Genomic DNA, 23,600 nt, shown 5'->3' with positions numbered 1-23,600 from the left:
AGAGGGAAGCTCTGAACCATTTTATACTTTGCTTAGCACATTAGTCTTTTTACTTATTCGATATGCAGTAAGCCTATGACCATGAAATCCAAAGGTTAGTAATTTGAGAAGAAAAAAATCTTTTTGGTAAGTACCCCTTACATTTCCTTTAATGTTGGCTTAATCCATTTTTTTCGATATTGTGTGAATGTCAGAAACTATAGCTACATTGATTCACAATTTCAAGTAAAGGAATCTGCATTAAATCTTGCAATTTCTAGCACATTATACTCTGTAACTGAAACTCAACACTTGTTCTTAACCTGTTGAATTTTGAAATCCTTTCCACTGAATTTTTTTAAGACGTTCTAAAAAATAACTTACCGCCGTCCCCAATCTCATCGTTATATCACCCACATAAACAATCTCATTCCACGGTATGTAGAAACTCTTTTCCAGCTTTTCAAACGGCTTTCTCATAAACTGCAAAGTTATTGTTTTGCCACCATTAACCACTAGATCAAAAGCACCTCCATTATCCTCACTACGACTCAACGTGAAACCCGTCAATGTTGGATGCCTTGCCTCTGCAATACGCACACCTGTAAGCGGTGAACCATCTTCGGTCAAAACTCGTCCGCGAATGACTGATACAAAACTGTAACATGACGTGATTATAGGTAACATTAATGCCTTATTTTTTTTCAAGTAAACTTCTAACACTTGCTTTTGAAAAGAGATAAAACACTCGTCAAGTTGAGCTAAACTTGTTGCTAAAATAGGGTAAGTAATTCAATCTTTGAATTTTAAATTTAACATTAAAAAAGATCATCGAGCGCTATCATTCTTCAATTTGATTTCTAACAGTTTTATCCCTATTTTCTGCCTCTGATACATGCAAAAAAAAAAAAAATAGATTATAACCTTTCATTGAAATAGCGTTCATCTGCATAGCGCTGTACCGAGTCACGTTGAATCAAAAATTTAATTTGCTGAAAAGCAAAAATTGAAATGGAAAGAAGCTTATTATCTTATATTAAATAGTTCAATGAATATTCAATCAGACGACATAAGCTCACCTGATAGAAATTACCATTTATGGATGGTATCACCTTTAAAAGTACATCTCGTGGTTGTATGACAGTGACGCACATTTGACTTGATGAACAGCTACTATCCATACAGCATTCCGAATCTTCGCAATCTATTAGACCGTCTAAAATGATTCAAAATAAGTTCCCATATTTCTAAAAAGGAATTTAATTCCTAATTTACAATCGGCTCTCCCCAGCATGACCCATTTTTTCTTTCCGTCATAAAACTTGACAGTGATACCGTTGTCATTGTCAACACCATCACTACAACTTGACTCGACTGGCAGAGAACAATTCTCGCCAAAATATGATGTATGACATGCACATTTCCATTGTCCGGAAAACAACCGACAAACACCATGTCCGTTGCAATCATTAATACATCCAGCTGAAAATCACTACTACTTGCAGTTTTTATATCCAAATTAACAAGATTACAATACTCTTTTACACATTATTACAGCCACTAAGGAACTGAATTAAATTCATAAACATTGCTGAATAGATGACATGTCCGAAAGTTTATTCCAGTATTTTAAAACAAAACAAACCAATATAACAATTTTCTCCATTCCAACCCTTGCTGCACATGCAAGTTCCATTATTGCAATGTCCATGCTGTTCACATCCAGGAAGACACTTCAGCTCCGTGCAATCCATACCTGTCCATCCTTCATCACAAACGCATACGCCATTACCACATTTACCGTTCATGCACTCCACTTCACATCGTTCTATAAATTTCAACTAATTTAGGAGTCAAAATTGATTAAATGAACAATAGTGGCAATGAAAGATCAACCGGAATCTCAAATATTTGAGACAAAAAACCGAAATCTCTACTGAATTCCTTATTGAATTTCATTAATAACCTAATTCACATTTGCTTCCATGATATCCAGGAATACAAATGCAGAGGCCTGACTCTGAATCAACTCTTCCACGATTGGTACAAGCTGAATCTGCGTCTGATTCTGGTTCGCTGTCGCGTAACTGAAGCTCTTTACCGATGCAGCTCTCCGCTAGATACATTTCACCACACTGTTCCCCGCGATATCCATCCTCGCAATAACATTTCTCGTTATAACACACACCGTGACCACTACACTGAGAATCCTTGCAATCTTTCTAAAAAACTGACGCATTCAAAGTTAAGATAGAAGTAAATTTTCTTTGTAGATCCGTTTATTTATAATAGCCAATTAATCAATGGAAGCCTAAAGTAAAGGTAAGAAGAGCAATGAACGTTCAACAAGATTAACAAATGTATGAGATAATTACATGAAATCTTGTCACTTCAAACACATTTTCAGTTCCGATCTTATCATAAAATTGGAAGACATACTCTTCGAGTGAAAGGTGATAATTTATCACTATTCCACTCAAATACAAATTATTTTCAGTAAAGTTACTTAACATTTATGTGCTTAAAAAGACAAAATAAATACCTTGTCACAGAAAGTACCCTTCCAACCAATGTCGCATTCGCAATCACCGAACTGATTACATTGACCATGTCCATTGCAGTTGGGTGCTTCACACCAGTGCGCCAATAAGTCACAATCAGGACCTTTGTAACCTTCATGGCATATACACTGACCACCAGAAAATATTCCATTTCCACTGCACAGTACAGGACATGAATCTTAAAACAAAGCTAACACTTTAAGATTATTTTATTTTATTAAATATTTAAGAGTCTTTGTAATGTATTTTAATTTATTAAAGGATGCAGGAAGCCCATATTTTATCGATTTGTAATTAAATCTAGCATAATCACACTAAGTGAGTTTCTATCAAAATCGTGAAAGCATCCAGCACGCATCCCCAAAAATCTTACGATATTTAACGCCACATGAACCTTCTTAACTACGTCTACTCTGAAAGAATAAGTCTTATAAGATTAGTTTAACATTAATTATTCACTTCATCTGTTTAATGGTCCTTTCATTATATTTTTTTGTGACAAATATATTTCAAGAGATTAATCACAAACTGCCATATCTGAAGTAGCAATCGTCTGCTTTGTAATGTAGAAAGGAGCGATTGCTTTTGAAATTCGGTGAAGCGACCTTTGCACTCTTCCATGGAGGAGGTAGAAAATACTGGATAATGTGAATCACAATTTCTCAATCTTCCCTTCTCACAAGTACCTCTCACTACTAATTACACATTCATCTTAGGTTTTATATCTTTTCATCGCATCTTATACATACCTTCTCTATCCCTTACTCATCTGTTCATTTCTTTTCTCAAATTTGATTTTAGTCCATTGACTTTGACTTAAGTCTATATTTGTATTATAATTAAACAACAGATGCCATATTAATTACTTCCAAAATTTCAATAAATGACCAACTTTCTTCGCAGTAAGTTCCGCTGTATCCCGGAAAACAATAACATTTACCACCTTTGCACTGTCCATGTCCTGTACAATCATAACGACAATCATCGGTCCTTTCGTCCGCCACCTGATCAGCAATCACCGCAGCAACAAGACGTATTGGGAATGGCTGATATGACTTATTTAAATCATTGGAAAAACAAATGTTTGTGAATCGGTATTATGGTCATTACTGATCTTTTATCCGATAGTGAAGAATGAACTTCTGATAATTAACTAGAGAGAGCAACCAAGTTCTTTTATATATCAAGCACTTTAGACTTATCTAAATAAAATGAGTTTTAGAAGTTAAAAAAGATTTGTTAACAAAATTCGATATCTGGATCTAAGAAGACTTGACCAAATTTGAAAGACTTATTCTCTATGGATAGTGCTCAGGATGTAGTTTTCCAAGCTCTTATATCGACTCAAGTCATAATTAGAAATTCCTATTTTAATTTGAAGTTAAGTAACCTGTAAGATATCATTCAGTAGTCCGATATGCCATCGTCCACTTAGCAAGTAGTGTGTCAGGATCGCTGTCCGGAGTAACTGCAACAAGTAATTACTTGCTCGCATTGTTCCTCGAAGATCAAAATCTTTCAACAGATAGTTCAAACAGCCGTACTAATTAATCAGCATTTCTTTCAGACATCATTTACAGCGGCACCACAGACATCACAGCATAGGTGATATAATAATAAGTGAACAAGAATTAAGTCATTGAACCTTTTTAGCTAACAATTGTTTTCCAATCAATGTCGTGAATAGCAAGTCGATAATTATATGATTTTCCATTTTAATACAAGTAAAATCTCAAACTCCTTTCTTTCTGAAAGAATGGCAAACAGCCTTCTTCAGGTTGAATTCAAAAATGCGTTAACGTGAAATTAACAGAAATCAATGGGTTTAATAGCTACTGTTCCATGCTTCAAACTCTTTCAGCTAGCAGCTTTTTTGCTAAGGAATTGGTATAAAACAATTTGGTGTTTGCAAGGCATAAATTTTAGCTACAAACAAACCGGTGTGAAACGTTTCAGTCGGGTGTCTGACGAATTTCCGGAAATGGTTAACCAGTCTGCATGAACAATATCCATGAAGTCATGGGTAGCTGGTGAAGGTAATGCTGTTCGTCTACCATAAATGACCAACTGTGCTTGTGAGTTGACGGATATATTGAAAATTATTCGACTATTCTTTTGCACCGCAAAATATCTACGAAAAAACAACTGCATTAATTTAATGATGATAATGTTTGAAATCTTGTATTAAAATGGAAAATAATGTCAAAAGTATTATGCAAATTTTATTATACAAATAATTCTATCCTAACTATTTTTATAAATGTATAGAATATATTATAAAAACTACAGGATAGAATTATTGATGATAAGGGTAATTTATAGATGGAATTACTGGAAGAAAAAACGAATAATCAAATACACCTTCAACCAAAATTTTTATTGTTCTAAAATAAAAAATATTGATTTTTGTCTTTTTATAAATATCATTCAATAGTGTACGCCAAAAATTGAATCATTGAGGAGAAACATACGAATAAACAATAACTCCTGGAGGTAGATCGGCTTCGATTTGTTGTCCCAATTCGAAACTTTCGGGTAATGGCTTTAAAACAGTTGCTTTAATATGTACATTATGCCATGTACCTGAAGGGAATAGGCCTGTTGACGCTGATGAATACACCGACTTGGTTGACTGCTCACACACATATCGAGAATTATCATTTCCTAACAGTACTGCAAAAAAAAGGAATAACAGAAAAAAGCATTCTAAAACTGGGAAATGAAGACATAAAGAGGGAATTAAAATATCGATGTTATTAGTTAAATGCACAGTTGGTTCGCAAATCCTACAAATTCAGGATATGAACGATATCAACCAAAAATTATACACTATGTTTGACTTCAGAAAAAGATCTGAGCAAATACTGAAGTGGAGCGAAAATTAGGTTGAACTCTCGCGCAGTTTTTTAACTGAGTGAGAGATTAAGTTATAACAATGAAGCATCGATAACAATATTTCAAAAGTCTTCAAAATTGAAATGTTTTTTTCCTTTCTCCTTTTTTTGCCTTTTTTCTAACTTCATTTAAGATTCAAACAAGAAATGGAGGTTAATAAAAGGACTAACACTTACACAAAAGTATAGTGAAGCAGGTAAATGCAAGAGAAAGAAGAAGTAATATAGCAAGAGTCCTCCAATTACAAAAAGGTTTCAGTCTTTTCTTGTCCATCGCTGTTGGATGACACTTATCCTGCGACATCTTATTTAGATCGAAATCGCCAACACTGATATGTCGCTGTTTGGAAAGGATAGATTCACAGTGAGATATTTGTGGATTCAATTTCAAAGGCACATTTTGTAACGTCGAAAAATTAGTTCTGCAATGTAAACCTAGATAGATGAAATTAACCGAAGAATGAATAAATTTTCAAAACTTTCATTAATGAAAAGATTCGACAATGTCTCCGTAATAAAGAGACGGATTAATTTGACAGAGCCTGAATGAAAATTTAGGCCAGTCCTGATCTCTTAATTTTCTCCTTCTAGAAATCATTATATCACCTAAAAACAAATGCTCTTTGGAATCACAGTCCTTGAAGGAAAAAGTGCTGAAGTATTAAACTTTAGTAAACAACAAATTATCTTTTAAAATTAAATTTCGCAGTGCAAAATCAGAATAAAATGAAAATCATCTCGAATCGTAGAAATATTAGGTCATAGGAATGAGTGCAGCTACCAAGTTATGTTTTGATTTATGTTTAAACTGCTTATTATATCAAATCAGGCGGGAAAGTTAGCTATTTCGATGAGATGAATTTACACCGAGAAAAACAAAAACCACTTAAGAATATTGCTTGAACCAAGAAGAAGATTTAAATTCAAATTAAAATTGAGTTAAGCATAAGCCAGTAAAGCTATTGAAAATGGACTAGTGAGTGGTAAAGCTATACCAGAGTTAGCGACACTAATTAGATTTGATATAATTAAAGAGGCGGTGAGTACATCAAATCATTGGAGCCATTGTATGAAGTCACTGAACCAAACGACAATAACGGAAAGCAATAACAATCATGCAATTAAATACAGTTGTAGGCACTCTTGACACGTATGTTCAAATGACTCGTGGTGACATCGAGCATTTGGAAATTTAATGAGTATTTTTAACAAAAACATTATACAGAAGGATTGGATGCGAAAATATCAAGTATCAAACAATCAGATTTATCCCATATTGAAACATTAACTGAATTTTATGGATTCTTAACTGACATTATAAAAAGTGGTTATTTGCTTACCGAAGTGGTAAATTAAAGAATTGTAAGCTCTCAGAGTTTCTATATTTATGTATGTTAACTTGACATTCCGACTTTTAATCTTTTGGTATTTGCTATGCAGTAAACATCCTGTAGCACTTCCATTGTCAGCGATAATCTAATCCGGGAAATTGGTTTTTCTAAATAAAGATTGGAAGACTACGTATCTTTTCTTCATCCTACTTGAGTGTTGACAGGGGAGAAGAGCATAAATGACTCATCATCAGTTTATATCAAAGCTCTAAATTAAGAACAAACACATTCTGCTTGTTGTCATAATTTCCTCAACATTTTAACATCAATACTGTATAATCATTGATCATATGTTCTATTCGTTATTTAAGAATCTAACAGAAGGATAAGTCTGACTTCGTTAACTCTACCTTTCTAATTTGATGTCAAGGCAACATACATTTGGACCTCTGAAACTCTTTTTTGGCTTAGTCATTAAGCCACTCTCCTTTATATATATTCCCTCGGCAGATTGAATACTAAATTTCGAGGAAGAGCAATAAATGTACTACAAGGACAAAAACAGAGTCCACATTTGCTATGGTCAGTGCACACGATGTAATTGTACGAAGGGTTAGTACATATGACTACTGCTGCATTTTTCAAGGAAACAAATGTTAAAATGAAAGAAAAGAAGACCGAATGCAGATATTATTGAGCTTATTGAACTATCAGAATGATTCTGAAAATCGATCAATAAATATGTCTCTAATCACTCAGGATTCACACCAAATGATTTATATATGATTTCTTGTATCTGTGCAAATCATCTTATTGCACTATCATTAAAATATATCTTGTTGCTACTTACTTTTCGTGTGAATGATTGTGGGGTAATAAAGACGACGCTGTTGTATGACCTGAAAAAATAATACTTTATTCTCCTGATTTGTTCATTTCGCTAAATACTAAGTAAAAGTATAAGTAAAAATCAATGGAGAAAAGTATGATAATAACACATTTTAATCCCTCAAAAATTCCCAAATCATTCGTTTATATAGTTTTTTCTTCTTTTCAAAACTTAATAGCAGCAGTATGGTGAACTGCCACAACCAAACTTCCAAGTCTTCTAATAAAGATTTAATGAGCTAATGAGGAATTTGTTTGCACTGACAGATTTTATGCGAAATTTTCATCTGCTTTTGGTTTTCAAATTGACCCTGGTAACATCGAATTAATTCATCATTAAATTAACTCATCATGCATAATCTAATCATGTTGTTGTTATTGCTAAAGTTGAAATATGTCAACAGGGAAGCAATTAGTTGAATAAATGAGGCCATCAGTTGATTACTTCTACCCATTCCTCAACTCTGACTGCAAATTTCTCGTCGGATATCAACAATAAAACCAAAGGAATAATAATATTTTATTTCCACATTCCAAAGGTTAACAATTCTTTTTTACTCCACCGCCTCCATTATCTCTTACCCTAATCTTAATTCTTTTATTACAGGACCATTCACTCCCATATTATTGCTAAACAAATCCTCCAGGTGGTAATTTAATGATTATTTGGAAAAGAGCTCTACTTGATTACTCTTTATGAGTGTACTTTACAATAGCATTCTCTTATCATTCATATACCATTGCTTCCACACGATATTCCATCCCTGAATTTTTCATTTCAGGCCTAATTACTTGCAAGATTAACTTTGTAACTTCGTTCAAATCTAAATCAAACATTTTTCATATTTGAAATTTGTAGAGATTTTATAGAGATGTTGGCATGACAGCACAGGACCAGATAACACATTATCAGGAAACACTAGGATAGTGAAAATATAGTATTGTCATACAAGTGTTCTACATAGTGGTTAGACTGAGACAGCTGCTTATAAAAGTGCTTAACTTATCTAACTTTGTTTTACTCAATGTACAAATGCTTTTCAGTAAGTTTGAGGAAGCTTTCATAATATTTTTGTCCAAAAGTGTCCTGTTAGCCCCTCGGATAAGAAAACTCCCAGCATCTCCTTAAAATGAAGGCGATGAAATGCATCTTCTCATCAAGTCCACATTCTTTCTTTCTCTCCCACTTGAAATAAATCAATTATAAGTCGGGCAGGATCGCCTGTGTGACCCCGGAGGAGCTAAGCCAAAAAACAAATTTAACCTCTGCCAGATGATCAGGAAGCAATGTAAGACTACAAGATAAGAGTGACAATGAGCACTAAATTTTGAAATTATTTTCAGCATTCCCAATTCAATTTCCTTGTTTCTTAAATACTGCATTTACAGCATTAGGAAATATTTCAATTCAAGTATTTTCTTTTAAAAATTTGTTTTAAGTCTTCTCACTAAATCATATCTACAGCATAATAAGAAAAAAGTTTTTTTACGACTGCTAATAATTAGCTAAATCCCAAAACTTCATTCGGATATCATAAATACTTTCACAGCATTGAAACAATCACGATAAAAGTTTACCCGAACTAGTTGGGATGTAATAACTGCCAGTTTCTGGATTTTGAAGTAACATCTGCCTGGTTTCATCGTCCCACGATGGACCAGGCTCTCTTTCTCGTTGTCCTAGGCGTGAGTTACGAGTGCTAGGAACAAATGCTGTACGTATCTGCAATACGTGATTATAAACTACAAAAAACAGTTATTTGTTTAAAGAGATGGAAATTATGAAATAGCAAATTTTGCTTGGTTTTTTTCTTCTCTTTGGACATAAGTTATACACGGCAGTCAGTCATTTACCTCATTTGTTTATTCAGTTAGAAACGATTGAGCACAGTTTGTTTTATGATTGATTCAAACAAAATAATGAAACAATTTCATACCTGTTGTGACGCTGATATTTCATAATTGTTATTCAGTAATTTAGAATGCCTCCTCGATGCTGATGCTAAGAGATAAACAGGTATTATCCACTATATTTTCTTTATGCATTTATTTTTTAAATTAAAAGCAGAATTTCCTCTTTCACTTGGAACAAAAGGCAGTTAGTACAAAACAAACGAAAAGCATAAATAAAATAACAGTAGTATGATTAAAAGTTAATGAAATCCTCAGAATTGAATAGCTGCTCTATATGCAGAGAAGTCATTGAAAATTCTGGAAAAAAAAAAAAAAAATCACAAAATTTGAAAAAGAAATCACAAAGATAGAGAAATAGATCGGAATGAGTTACATCCATTCACTACAAATATTCTATCAATACGGTAAGGGTCATAAAGCAACCTTTGCAGTATTCCTTCATTTCCGGTGGAATTCCTGGTTCATCGTATTGTGAATCATCGACAACATACGCTGTGCTAGCTTTATCTTGTATTAATGGTGGGATTGGTGGATCACGTTGTGGTGGTGGACCTCTCATTTCGGTCGATGCTGAAGGCGAAGGACAATTTGGAGGTGAAATATTGAGGAAACCTATAAGATACCTGAAGTTAGAAAATCATTCAATAATACAAATTGAACCCACTTCCTTTAATTTTATAGAATGGAAATTAAAATTGATATTTTGTTCGGTTTCTCAATTAAATATGCTCAATCCACAAAACAATGTTCTAGATATAGGTTAGTGGAACCAGACTAACAAACTATTATTTATTCAAATTAATTAATAAGAAAATTCCAGCTTTTTCGTCTTGAAATAGCATAAAGTTTCATCATTACATGAAACTTATCAACATCTGCTCATACTTAACAATTAATATTAAGATTTATTATATCTGATACCAATCTTTTGCGCCTTAAAGATGTTATTTCAGATATAGAAGTTCAACAGTGCTTAAATTCGTTGAAACTAAAGACAAAATGAAGGGATAATGTTAATCAAAGTGACAAGTATTGATGCATTTTAAATTTTAACATTTATGAGAAATAAAAATGAAATGTGAAGACCAGACAACGAACAACATTTCACGTGTTCAATTCATTTGAATGATTTTCTATGGCCTTTAATAATAATAATGATAAAATATACTGATCATAATTTCCCACATGTTCTGAAATCATCAAGTATTTCCCAGTGAACAGATGAAGATCTTGAAAAATACAATTTCAAACAGATAAGGTGCATATTTTGAATGACTGCACGCGAAAGCTATAAAAATCTTAAGGGAAGCTATCAAAATGTTTTCTCATTTTGGTTAAATTTTCGTCTTTCCTTACTAACACTTTAAACTTTTTTATTTCTGTTAATATTTCATATTATTTAACGCATATATATTTTGGTAAAAAATAGAACGAAAGTAAAGCAAATGCTTAGAAAGACAAGAAATATATGTTAAAGAATGCAATGAATGAAATACAAAAATGAAATAATGTGAAAAATGAAGTAACCATTCAAAAAGACGATTGAAAGTAATATCAATATCATTCAATTGCATAAATTTAATCTTATAATCAGAATGGTCACAATATCTTCATGAAAATGTTAATAATCAGTTAGACTTGAAGTGTTTAAACAGTTTTTTAGCAGTATTCTTATGCAAGAATTTGCGATGAATAAACATCCCAGGAAAACTGAGAAGAGATCATACATTGGAAGTAAAACCACCTGATATTGAAATATAAAAGTCTCTTTTTTTCTTCTTAATCTTCGTCTAACTTGCTTACAGTATTATCTAATCAAATATTGCCCCTATTTAAGTCAAACATTATTTGAGTAGACAATAAGATTAGGCAATTAAGCAGATGGCCTAAGGGGCACCAAATGTGCAGAGCTCTGACTTAACCTGGAACAGAAAAATAACCGCCGCTGATGACGTAATAAGTGATTAAGGTTAAGAAATAAGAAATTCATAATTAATGAAAGGTTCCTCGTCCTTTTTCATCTAGAAAAGCTATTCCATTAATTACTACAATTCAACTTGGAGTAGTGGAAATTAATAAGAATGGAATGGACAGTTAGAGAAGCAATAATCACCGAACATGATGACACTGTTAGGCTTTTGTTCTTCCCTCTGCACTGCTAGCAGACAGCACGGATAGCTGAACAAATAAAAGCATTGGTACCAAAGGGAAGGCAGAATGTCGCAGTGATTGACAAATTCAGATTCTTAGCTTCGCATCGAATCGTAACAATGACGGACGATGATCAGTCGTGATGCATTAAGCACTTGCGAAGAGCGCTTCCTACTGCCATTGCCATTTCGTCGTTTGGGTTCGATCACTGTGGGCGGGGATGATTTCACCTCCGCTCAGCATCGCCTATCTTTTTCGCATCATGTTGCTTGCTTGCTTGCTTTTTTGCAAACAGCTTGCTAATATGGCTGGGGCATTGATATGATATCAATCTGAATATTACTGAGAAGCCTGAGGGCCTATTTATCCACGAGTCAAATTAATCACATTCTTTTTTCTTTTTAGTCGCTTTCTTCCTGAAATGCTTAGGTTTGGAACTGACTGAAAGGCGTAAGCACATTAGTGAGAGAGAAAGAGATCATATAACTCACGAAACTACTGTCAACATCGTGACAAACAACCCGGAAAAAGTCAAATTGACGTTTTGGCTTGCAGGTTGCGAATTCGTTTTTTCATCGGAGGTCTTAAACTTCGTAATCAATAAATCATTCTCGATTCAAAGCAAATTGAAAATTCTCAAAAGAATAGAATTGCAACAGTAAGCGATGGAAGGAAGTTTATTAATTCCCGGTGGTGATTATCAGTTATTAATTTAGAAAGCTCATCAGGCATTTTCGAAAGTAAAGGTTTGAATGCAAAGATAAATTGAATCACTTGCTAGGTTAGTCAGCTTAAAATGGCATCCTAGGACTAGAAAAGAGAAATCATAGTTGAATTATGGCTTAGTTAGATAACTGAAGAGACAAAAGATCAGCTTACTAGGGTAAGTCAAAAAAAATCACGAATTAAGCTTAACTGGACTAACCTCACCAACTGTCCTATTTCCCTATCATCCTTTAAAATGGCCATCACATTTCGTTGGTCTGAAATTTACAACACCATACATTTAGAATAACAGATATCTAACCTACAAAAAATTTTTACTTCAACAAATTAAAAAAAGAAAGCTTAGGACATAAAAAGAGAAGTATAAAGTTGTACTAGTTGATGTTGACAAGGAGAGGAATAAAGTCAAATGCGCTTTCATTTCGACACCAAATTTTCTTTTCATCTATTTATTTGAAAAAAAAAAAAAATAATCCCTTTAAAACAAATTCTAAAAAGAGAATGGACAACCAAACACAATGACAATTTCAATCATTCAATGCTAATACTTATCCCAATAAATGTATTAACACGTCTTGTCAACTCACTTCTTCACTCGAATATTCAGCTATCGAACAGTAATTATCAAGTACGACTTACTTGTTCACTTATTATCCAAACTTAAGGCTTTAATAAAGTTTGGAAATAAGGTGTCAAATTATAGACAATTAATTGATTGTGAATCATTGCAAGGGCACTTGCTACAGTAATCTGATCCAGTACTACAGTGACATAGGAGGAAAGAAGAGAGGTTGTTGAACGACATAAAAATTAAAGGTGAAACTGAGACGAGGATGTTGATCAGTATCTAAGTCAGTGAGAATGCAACGGAGCGGAAGTTGATCCAAATTGCTGGGTTATAATAAATGATATCCTTCCTTCCATAATGAGAACACCTTACAGCAATCGACTATATCACCTCAAATTATAGGTTCATAAAAATTAAACCATCAAACAATGAATGTGCTTTATCTTTCTTTTTATATCAGACAAAAATGATGAAGCTGATGAATAACTTAAAATAAGCGATGCAATTGCTGAAGCTTTGAGTTAGCAAAGTTTATTCAGTGCTTCAGTAACTAATATATTTTGGATTAGGGAATTTAAAATGATCTTTTAGCTTTAAAGTAACAATATGCAGTTACTGATCATCTACTTTCCTCTCCAGTTTTTTAATATCGGCTTGTAGCAGTAGTCTCTCAGGGAATTAATCAATCGAAATGATTTCAAATAGCCTACTTAAATTCTAAGTTATCATTCAAGTGTGAATTCCATCTTTAGAATGGTGAAGACGAAGAACAAAAAATATTCCGATATCTTGAGGAGTACAAACCTAACTAATTCGACTGTTGAATAATTCACTGTTATCTGCTTCCATATTTCCATATATGAGCCATCCGTGCAGAGTTTTTACAATTATTATTTTCAAATGGCAAATCAATCAATGTATACAATAATGAACTGAACTTACCGCCCACAAAAGCATTGTCTGTAAGAATAGGTGCTGGACGTTGATGATAGGGACCAACTGAAAGGTAGGGAATTGCTTCACCGCTGCTCATTCCTCTGCAAAACAGTTGCTAATTGCGCTTTCTTTCAGCACAATGCTTCTTTCCACAAATGATTTCATTTTCCCTTTTAGCATTAATTTTGTGTTGCAAAACTAAACAGTTCCTGGTTAAGAGTGTTTTCTCATTTCCATCTGATGTCCCTTTCCATATCTATTGTGATCATCATCTAAATAAAAAATGAAATAGCTAAATTAACTCAATATTCAAGATTAATTATTATCTTTAATTACAGTCACTTAAACATCTCGGAGGCATAACCTACTCAGTTGACATATTCGTTGAGGTGACGATTGATGGACCTGAAGTAATTGTTGTAGCAGTGGAAAATGCCGATGAAATACTTGCTTCTTCATCACTGCATGGTAACTCATTAAGTGGCATCAATTCCTGCTTAACGCTTAACAAATTCTCATCAAGTTCGAGAGCTATAATCAATTAAATTTATGTTAAAAAAGAACGCTTGAAGTTGGGATTAAACAGTTCTCATTTACATATTCCATAAATTTACATAAAGTATACCCGGAAGAAAAGAAAAAAATGCGATATCATTTTGTGTTCAGGAAATAAATGTCAGATTAAGTACGTAACGATTTACTATAATTTGATTTGAACTCGATCATTTGAGTTTGTGTGTTTAACAATTTTTTCATCTTAAGATGAAAAAAAAAAAAACGGATATGGTGCAAAAGAGAAGTGGTCCTTGAAGAATGAAGAAGTACCAGTCTCTGTTAGCCATTTCTGAGAACGGTCAACCGATGTCTCCCTGGCCAGCACTATTCTTTTCCAATAATATCCATAAAGATAAGGTAGCTTCATTTATGTTGAGGAATAAATTTTTTTTTTTTTTCAGAAACATTCATGTAATTTCGAAAATGCGAAGATTGGCGTATAATTTTTCAAAAATTAGGTATGTTTGGGTTAAAAGTCTTGATGATGTTCCTAAAATTTTCAAAGAGACTACAAAACAGTAGAACTGCACTTTTTCCTGCTAAAGAGAAGTGATTAAAGAGAAAAAGCACTTGTTATAAGTTGTCGGATTCATTTTGAAATTGCAAAAATGTTATTTTTGTTTGAAATTCATAGATTATCAAAGTGTCTTCTCATTTTGTCTTCGTACGAACTACACAAACGCAAAAAGTGGGTTACAAATTTCTTAAAAAAGAAGTGTGCTAAAAATGATTTTGCAAACTGTTCGCTGGCTGCTGTCGAGAATCAAATTTTCACAGCATTTAAAAAAATAGCTTATGAAAATTTTATTCGTTAATCAAAAAAATTCTATGGTCGAAGTAAAATGATACGTCCTTTTGGCATTTTTCGTTTACTTTTCTTCAGACAATTAACAAGAAAAGAGAGGCAAAAAGGCACGGATCGATCATTTAATAAGAAAAATACTTTTAAACTATTTAATGAATGACAAATTTGGTGCCATTTTTTCGAAAATTTGATTAAATGTAAGGAGTTTAATGTGGTAATTCAACCATCCTTAAACAAATTGAGATGAAAAAGAAAAAACACGACGAGGAAATTTTATTACATATTGAATTGCTGAGCGGACCTAAAATGGCCTTCAATTGGGATGGTTCTTTCACCCATTATGACTTTAAGATTACTTCAAGATGATTCAATTCAATCATACATAAGCACAAGGAAGAAACGGTCATATGATGGCAATATCGAAACGCTGGGAAAATAAAAGCCAAAAAAGAAAATATTTTCACCGGAAGGTTAAATTCATTTTTATAGGAAATCTTTTTCTGAATTAGATATGTGAATTTGATTTTTAGCGATGGAAATTTCACATGTGAATAAAAAATGTCCGTCAGCTGGTTTACGATTAGTAGATTGGTCAAAGATTGAAACAAAACGCTTCTCAAACTGATAAAATTGCAAATGCACAGTCTGCCACTTTCCCTACTCCTTATTTTCTAACTATTTATTATTTATTCCTCAGTTGGAAGCTATTTAATTTTTTAAATAAATTCAAAAGATATCATAGAGTAAGTGATTTCCTTATATTATCATTAATTACATAAGGCTTTAAGTAGCGATCAGAAGAAGTTTTATTTCATTTCTGATCAAGGTATATTCTTGTCAGTTTAAATTCAATTATGACTGAATGAAACTGGAAGCCAAATTTGTTTACTTTCAAAATTCTATGTGTCTCTTTCAGCTAGAACATAAAAGATTAATGAAGTGGAAAATCTGCAGGAATGAAGAGAAGGAATTCAATTTGCTGCAGTAATAAGACTTTTTCGTTGTTTTCTGTGAGAATATTTGCTATCATAGATATCACCTATCTACCGAAACAATGAATACATAAATGAAACAGAAAGGAATAAATGAACATGATAAATTTCGGGAAGTTTGGTAGTAAGATCAATTGTCGTCGGTAAAAACGACAGATTCAGGCTGATGTCCATTTTAGCTAGCCTTATATAAATTTTGATATTATTCTGAAAGAGTTTAGTTTTGTCCATATATGAAGTGGAACTTTATTCTTCTTCTGATAACTTAAGAAAATTATTGCTGTAATCATGCACCTGCACTTGCATTTAAAATAGGATGGTGCTAATACACAATTTTTTGATATGAATACATAGGAAAGCAGACAGACTCATCTCATCTCTGCTCTTCAAATCTCCTTAAGTCATTCCACTTTTCAACACGCACAAAGTTATTATGCTTTCCATCTTCATATCTCTCTGAAGGTAACACTGATGTGATTCATTACCTATATTCAGTAATATTTGACAAACTATGGAAATCTAAGTTCTTTCAATTTCAAACAATTTATCTTTGAACTTCATTTGACAACTTACCGACACAAAGTTGTGGGCTTTTACAAACTAGTTGATGACCTGGTTTCTGGTTCATCGAATAACTGCTTCCCAATTGACAAAACAGTTTTGGTTTTGATGGGTGATGTTGTCTCGCACTGATTGTGGGAACAAAATCTCCAAATTCGCACCTTTCTCCTCTACTTATCATCTGTCTATGTTTCTCTGCCTGAGAAAAATAAGTTATTCACCGACGAATTTCGGCGAAAGTATCAATCGATGGCATGTTTATACTGGTAATGCCAACAATTAATAATAATAATTAATAATAATAATAAATAAATAATAATAATAACTGATAGCTCTACGGAGTATCAATTAACAACCACGGAAAAAGAGTGACTTAGTGTTGACTTTAGTCAGTCAATAAAGTATAGAAACAATAGAGTCCTAGTTTGAGCAAACAGTCTGAGTAAACAAATGGACACTAAGGTTGTAGTCGGTGGTTCATCCCATGCAAATTTTCATAGCAAACAATGCTGTATTGCACGAAGTGTTATTCGAAACATATTCAGAAGGGATCTAACTAATTCAATTTCATATCATTTATGCAAAATTAATTTGCATAAATCAGATTCACACAGTTCCCACTGAATTCCTATTGTTGCTCATTCAATTAAATGATGTTTTAGAATTTTATAATATCTGAGACATTAGTGTTTACAATTTGAGTCTACGGGTTGGTACCAAAATGCCAAAATGTTGGATGAACTAAAGATTTGACATTTATCATTCATTTATTAAATAAACAATGCAGTAAGAGTCAGGTAAAGTCAAAAATAAAGTTTCAAAAAATTTATTGGTAAATTGAAGACAAAATGAATGATCAAAATCGGTTGCCATATCTTGAGTAATGTTAGTTTCTTCTTCCAACGAAATGAGAATCCAAAAGACAAAAATCATTTGCTTTGAAAAAATGAAATTGTTATCAAGCTAATTTATTTGAAATCTTTCTGGTTATCCAAGGAAATAAAAAGCCATAAACCAAAATTGGGAATTTTCCTTACAGTCAAATGAGCTTTTTTTGAATTTGTCGAAATCCCTAAATTTCTGGAGGAAAAACTTACAGCTAGTGAGAAATAGAATTATTTTATACCGTCAATTGGTTTTTCCCGAGAAATAACAAGCTTCAACTAATTTCAGTTGTGTTTGAACAAATTTTTTTTGCAAAAAGCGTCTACACCTTTATTTATATGTTTTTGATATATTTCTTTTTTCACCTAACTTTTAAAACTAAACTCAAGTAAAGATAAGGAATAAAAACTATGTGATAAGAAATAAAATATATTTATGCGATAGGATAAAAATGGAAAGGAAAGAGATTTTCTTTATTGCTCTTCTGTAAACTTTTCCAAACAACTTTAATTTCGCTGCACGTTAGTGATTTTCCTGATAACAAATGTTGCTTATATGTGATGAACCGGAAGCATGATATATTCGGAGGGTAAATAGAGAGGATGCAAAATGAGCTATGACAACTCTATCTGCAAAGTAAACAAATGTGAGTAGCAAAAGGGGAGTGTGAAGAAACGCGACATGATTTGCATAGGAAAGACGTTGACCGACATCACAACTTATCAATTCAGATTTTTATTTCTATAAACTGTTTAACAAAATTTAGAATTCGAGAAATGTGAAAGTCTTAATCAGTGGATTAAAGGAAAATTGATGGGAGGAAGTAAACAGTTAACTGGAAAATACTAAAGTGTTCTAGTGGAGTATTAGTTGAAGTATAAACAAAAATAAAATGGACAGAGAAAAATTCAGTACGGTGTAGTAAGGAAGATAATGTTATTATCGCATTCCCCATTGCAGGAAGGAGAAGATTGGCACCTGTCCACCTGTGGCTTCATTTTACAGCTCGAGAAGCAGTTGTTGTGGCAACAGGTCGATTTGCTGACACATTTATCAATTAACTGAACTAATCTAATTATTACTTGGCACTTCTGATAAAATCAGTTTGTTTTATAAAGAGCAAGCGTGATAGCGTAAGGATGAACAATTTTGCATCAGTTGCAAAATAATTGCAAAATTTTTTTGCTGTTTGATTAGAAAAAAGTAAATAAAGCTTGAAAATATGATTTATTAACTTTAATTTTCTAATTGACTTTCCAATTTAAACTTGTTAAATTCAATAATATTAAGCACTAGACTTAACATAACTTGTCCATTCCTTGATCAAATCATTAGTGTCGCATATTTATTATGTAATTAACATTCCAGAGTCTAGGTCTAGATCTGAATATGCATTTGGGGCTACGAAATAATCGATATCGATTATAAGTGTGTGGCCTAATGGATTCTGGAAGTGAAAATGCGATGAAATGATAAATCATAAACAAAGATTCTTCTAGAAGAAATAATTTAAGCTTTCTGCTCATTCTTTCAAAATTTTAAAAACAATGCGGTGGGCGCTGGTGGCATCAAATTGGAAGCAAATAAAAAGACAACGGCTGACTAATTCACACTAAAGTTTCCAAAGCAGTTTTATCTTTTTTTCCAAGCAGTAACAAACAAATCGTTAGTAAGCATATGCATATGAATATAAAAGTGTTCGCTGTAATAAACTGCGCATTTGTTCTCATTGCATTTACAATCAATTTCCATAACTGAAATAATATAATTGAACAGATTTCTTGAGGAAAAGCCTATTCCAGCATAACTAATTTTCTTCTCACTCTCCTTTTTAATAAATTTCAAAGTTTATGAAACTTCGGTACTTCCTCAAATATAATATTGGAAAAAGAGATATTATTAAGGTCTGTTTTTATTTTCAATAAAAAAAGCAAAGGAAATAAAAGGAAAACTTCTATTCTATCCTTTGCATATAATTTTTTTAATCAATAAATTTGTTCCCTTTTTCATGTCTTTGAATAATTTCTAACGAAGTAGAAAAAATTGGCATTCAAAAGAAATTTTGTTACTTTCCGTTGTTACTCAAGCTATTCTCTAGCTAAAGATTTCTGAAACAACAATAACTAAGGTATTTAAATTTAGCTAAAAAAGATACTGCAAACATTTTAAAGTAGCAGAAGTACTTCACTTCTTTTGCATATTTTAAGTTTACTCAAAAGCATATATTATAAATTACAACGGATTGTGATAGGACATTTCGGCATTAACAATCTTGACGAAACATTATTCGACGAAATAATTTCAGGCCTTCAAAAGAATTCGATTCAAGATAGTCGTGTTTTGTAGCAAATTTGTTATATTTAATACTTAGATGATATACATATAGTGGGAAAAAGTTTCAGGTGTTTGAATGGGAACAATGAGACAAGAAATGTAGAAAAAGGATGGTACTTATTTTGAAAGCATAAATTAAAATGTTAGAAGCAAGTATAAAAGCAAAGAAAAATTAGCAAAATGAAAATTTACTTAATTGTATTTGAAATTGCTAATTATATTTGAAAAGAAAAAAAAAGATTGTGTCTACTTTCGAAGAGAAAATGAAAAATTGTTTAAAAGAGGCTTCATCGAACAGTAATTGTCAACGATTAGTTTACAACAAGGAACAAAAGCGATTAAAAGCAAAAGTGCTCGTAAAAATGTTGTAAAACATATGTTGATGTTTGAATATGAGGTCAACTTCCAGCGTAGGACGGTGATAAAGGCATACGGATATTAATGTCATTGTTATTGTCACCGCTACTGCTGTCGTTCCGTTGTCCGGGCATTGTAACAGTTGTTTGAGCACATCTGAAACGATAAATCTTGCGAAACTTCATGTATCTGATATCTTTCTGAAGTAAATCTAATAATTGGGAATTAGCAGGTAGGAAGTAAAGTTTTGAGTAAAAAATAATTTGGTTAAATACAATAATGAAATGAAAGTGTCTCCAGAATTAAATTCATAGTTAATGAATTTATTTATAGCCCAAATCATGCGGTGTTTTCATGAAAGACGACGGACTGGCAAAGAGGCATATTCTATTATTGAATTGGCCTTTTCTCCTTAATGAATAACGTTTTAGTTAGCTGTATTCGGTGTAACAATGCTATGAATACAACCATTTGCAAATTTTCAAAAGATGCATGCTTAACAGACCAATTAGAATTTGAATTTTTGATAAATGAAATGCTCCATATCCCCTGAATCTTTCCTTTTCAGAGAGCACAGAAGATTATTATTTCATTAAGAGATTTTATTTGATACGTAATTTTCTGCAGTTTTTTTTCAAGAATTTCAACAAAATTTGAAGTGAAGAATCGATTAATTCGGAGAAATATTATATCTTCTACGAATCTTTCAGCAAAATTTTTGAGTATTCCAGAATTAAAAAAGCAAAGTTAGCAAAGCTTAAAAATTCCTATTTGAAGATTTTTGAGGTTAATTATCAGTGATATGTCCCATGCATTGAAGAAATTATTTGGCAACTGAAAGACTTTATTGTATATCTGCGGAAAAATAGTTTGTGTTTGAGTGAAAACTTAAAAATGGAGCGTTTCAGCATTACAACGGCAGAACTTATTTGAAGTTGCATTCAAATCATATTGTTTAATTCGTTAAGATACAACTAAGGGAACAGAAATAAAAACACAGTGAAACATGAGAAAAAACCGGAAGCATATTTCTGAAGTAATGAGTAATGAATAAATGAAAGTTGGAATTTCACTGATATTAGCATATTATTCATTGCTATTCATTGAATATATATAGCCAAATAAATAAGAGCATTTGGCTGAATAAAAAAAAAAAGCTAACCGAGAATTTTATTAGCATTGATTGAATGATTTAAATATATCGAAGATACTGATGAAATCAAAAAGAAAATCAAATGAGAATTGACGTTGAAAATGTACAGTCGATCGGATAATGAATGCATTATCTAATTTTTTATGAAGTTCTGTAGTTATATTCCAAACTCTTACAGAAAGATTAAAATTAATGGACAGCAGTAAAATTTTCATTTTATCAACTGCGCTTTATGCTCGATTTCCAGGACTTGAAATTTTTTTCTTTTCAGAAAAAGCATATCACAACTTTTGAAATTAGGGACTGGGGAAAACTGCATGATAAGACTTCAAAGTAAACTGATCACGGGATGATTAATTCAAACGTCCACCATCTGGCAGTTTCTCCTCATATGATTTTCATAAATGTAAAATCAATTTATTTTAATTTTATGAATTCAAATTATTATAAAACTGTAGTAAAACAACTCTTTTAAGCACTTTCAATTAATTTCATGATAAATTTAAGCATGGATAATAAGAAGCATTATGATGACATATTCATACAGGTTCGTTGGTTTCTAATATTTAATTCTTCAAACTATGTAATTATTTGTAAATATTGCATTTATTTATTCTTTCCCTAGGCTTCTCTACACTTTGAAGCTCTTCAGACCCGTTAAGATAAGAACAACATTATAGCTATTTTCATCCGAGACATTGAGGAGCTCTGAGCCATCTGTAGCGATAGCGCACGATAAGAGTGTACAGCAATGTCATTTCGCATAACCTGCTGAGAAGTGTGACATTGTCTTTCTTATAATTTCTTTATTTCAAATATTTTTCGGGTTTTGTATTAAACTAAAGTATTATTTGGATCCATATTTTCTACAAATGAATAATTAAAATAATGATGATAATAATAAAGCGCTGTTGTTTTACAAAGATCACTTCAATAGTTTAAATGAATACGAAAGTTAAATGATAGCTCTATTTATGAGTATTATTACCTTGCTTTTTAAATTTCCGATGTCCAGTCGTCAGAGCTTTTTTGAAAAGTTATTTCTATTGATCAAAGAATATATTCAATTTTTGAGAGAGGTAGGAAGCAGTTTAATAAACACTGAACATCGTAATGTTGCGTTTAATAACTCAAAATTCTTTTACAATTTGAATTATCTTACTCCTGCGGAAACTTTTTAATCACATCAATCACATGAGTTATCACATTAATCATTATTCGTACTCCCAAATTTAAAGAACGAAATTTATTGAACTCCACAAAGCAACTAACCTTTATTTATATATTAAAAAGACTGATGAAGATTACCTGCCACTTTTTCTGGCTCTTTTTTCCACTCTCTAACCTCTAATAAACTCCAAAGAGAACCAAGTATGCATGTAAAAGTTGAAAGACTGCAAGAATTTGTTAAGGAGAGAGGTGGTTTTGCTAGGGGGCATTACTTGGTGAATAATGTACCGCGACATTCTTGCACCGATACCCTTGTGTTTATGTCTTTGCAGCGCTACCTGCAGCGATACCTTTGCAGCAATACTTGCATGCTTTACAACGATACCTGCTCTACAGTAAGCAATGATGAAAAATGCCAGTACCACATGATTTATTAACAAAAAGGGATTTTCTCCCTTCGTCAATCTTTTTTTTTCATTCAATTTGGTGAATATGAATGAAATTTGAAGCAAGACTTGTTGTATTCTTCAGAAAACTAATGGAGGACTGCCTACAACTACCTGTTACGTTAAGAGTGAGTAGGATAGGATAAACTAGGATGGATTAGATCGAAAAATGAATTAAATTGGTTTATGAAGATATAAAATTGTGATGTATGTTATCATTAAGTTCTGAAATAATTTTAAGTAGTTTCGACGACATCAATATGATGATTAATGGTACCGAACAATTTCTGTTGCAATTACAATACATTCATTAACATTTCATTGGGTTACTTACAACAGGCTGTTTCTACAGTGGAGATAACTGAAGGGAAATTTCCTTCATATTTATATATGG

The 23,600-nt window shown here is 32.3% G+C and overlaps 1 protein-coding gene across 2 annotated transcripts in view; it reads right to left on the bottom strand.

The window, feature by feature from the left end:
* Nucleotides 1-17,042, bottom strand: part of Bma-ten-1 (Uncharacterized protein) — a gene marked incomplete at both ends in the record, with an annotated part of 28,067 nt that extends 11,025 nt beyond the window's left edge. For both annotated transcript variants that reach the window (XM_043077197.1, XM_043077198.1), the window contains 19 exons: nucleotides 364-637; nucleotides 904-971; nucleotides 1,059-1,195; nucleotides 1,315-1,461; nucleotides 1,625-1,807; nucleotides 1,946-2,201; nucleotides 2,522-2,718; nucleotides 3,433-3,586; nucleotides 3,931-4,008; nucleotides 4,479-4,671; nucleotides 5,012-5,213; nucleotides 5,612-5,856; nucleotides 7,616-7,664; nucleotides 9,232-9,376; nucleotides 9,591-9,655; nucleotides 9,991-10,179; nucleotides 13,955-14,049; nucleotides 14,317-14,479; nucleotides 16,874-17,042. In XM_043077197.1, coding sequence (XP_042933131.1) covers nucleotides 364-637; nucleotides 904-971; nucleotides 1,059-1,195; nucleotides 1,315-1,461; nucleotides 1,625-1,807; nucleotides 1,946-2,201; nucleotides 2,522-2,718; nucleotides 3,433-3,586; nucleotides 3,931-4,008; nucleotides 4,479-4,671; nucleotides 5,012-5,213; nucleotides 5,612-5,856; nucleotides 7,616-7,664; nucleotides 9,232-9,376; nucleotides 9,591-9,655; nucleotides 9,991-10,179; nucleotides 13,955-14,049; nucleotides 14,317-14,479; nucleotides 16,874-17,042 — 3,009 coding nt within the window. The remainder of the gene's footprint in view (nucleotides 1-363; nucleotides 638-903; nucleotides 972-1,058; nucleotides 1,196-1,314; nucleotides 1,462-1,624; nucleotides 1,808-1,945; nucleotides 2,202-2,521; nucleotides 2,719-3,432; nucleotides 3,587-3,930; nucleotides 4,009-4,478; nucleotides 4,672-5,011; nucleotides 5,214-5,611; nucleotides 5,857-7,615; nucleotides 7,665-9,231; nucleotides 9,377-9,590; nucleotides 9,656-9,990; nucleotides 10,180-13,954; nucleotides 14,050-14,316; nucleotides 14,480-16,873) is intronic.
* Nucleotides 17,043-23,600: the final 6,558 nt, after the last annotated feature.

This window comes from Brugia malayi (assembly GCF_000002995.4).
Source record: "Brugia malayi strain FR3 genome assembly, contig: Bm_v4_Chr1_scaffold_001, whole genome shotgun sequence".
Taxonomy (NCBI): Eukaryota; Metazoa; Nematoda; class Chromadorea; order Rhabditida; family Onchocercidae; genus Brugia; species Brugia malayi.
Note: the sequence above shows the minus strand (reverse complement) of the source record. Positions and strands in the feature narration are given on the sequence as shown.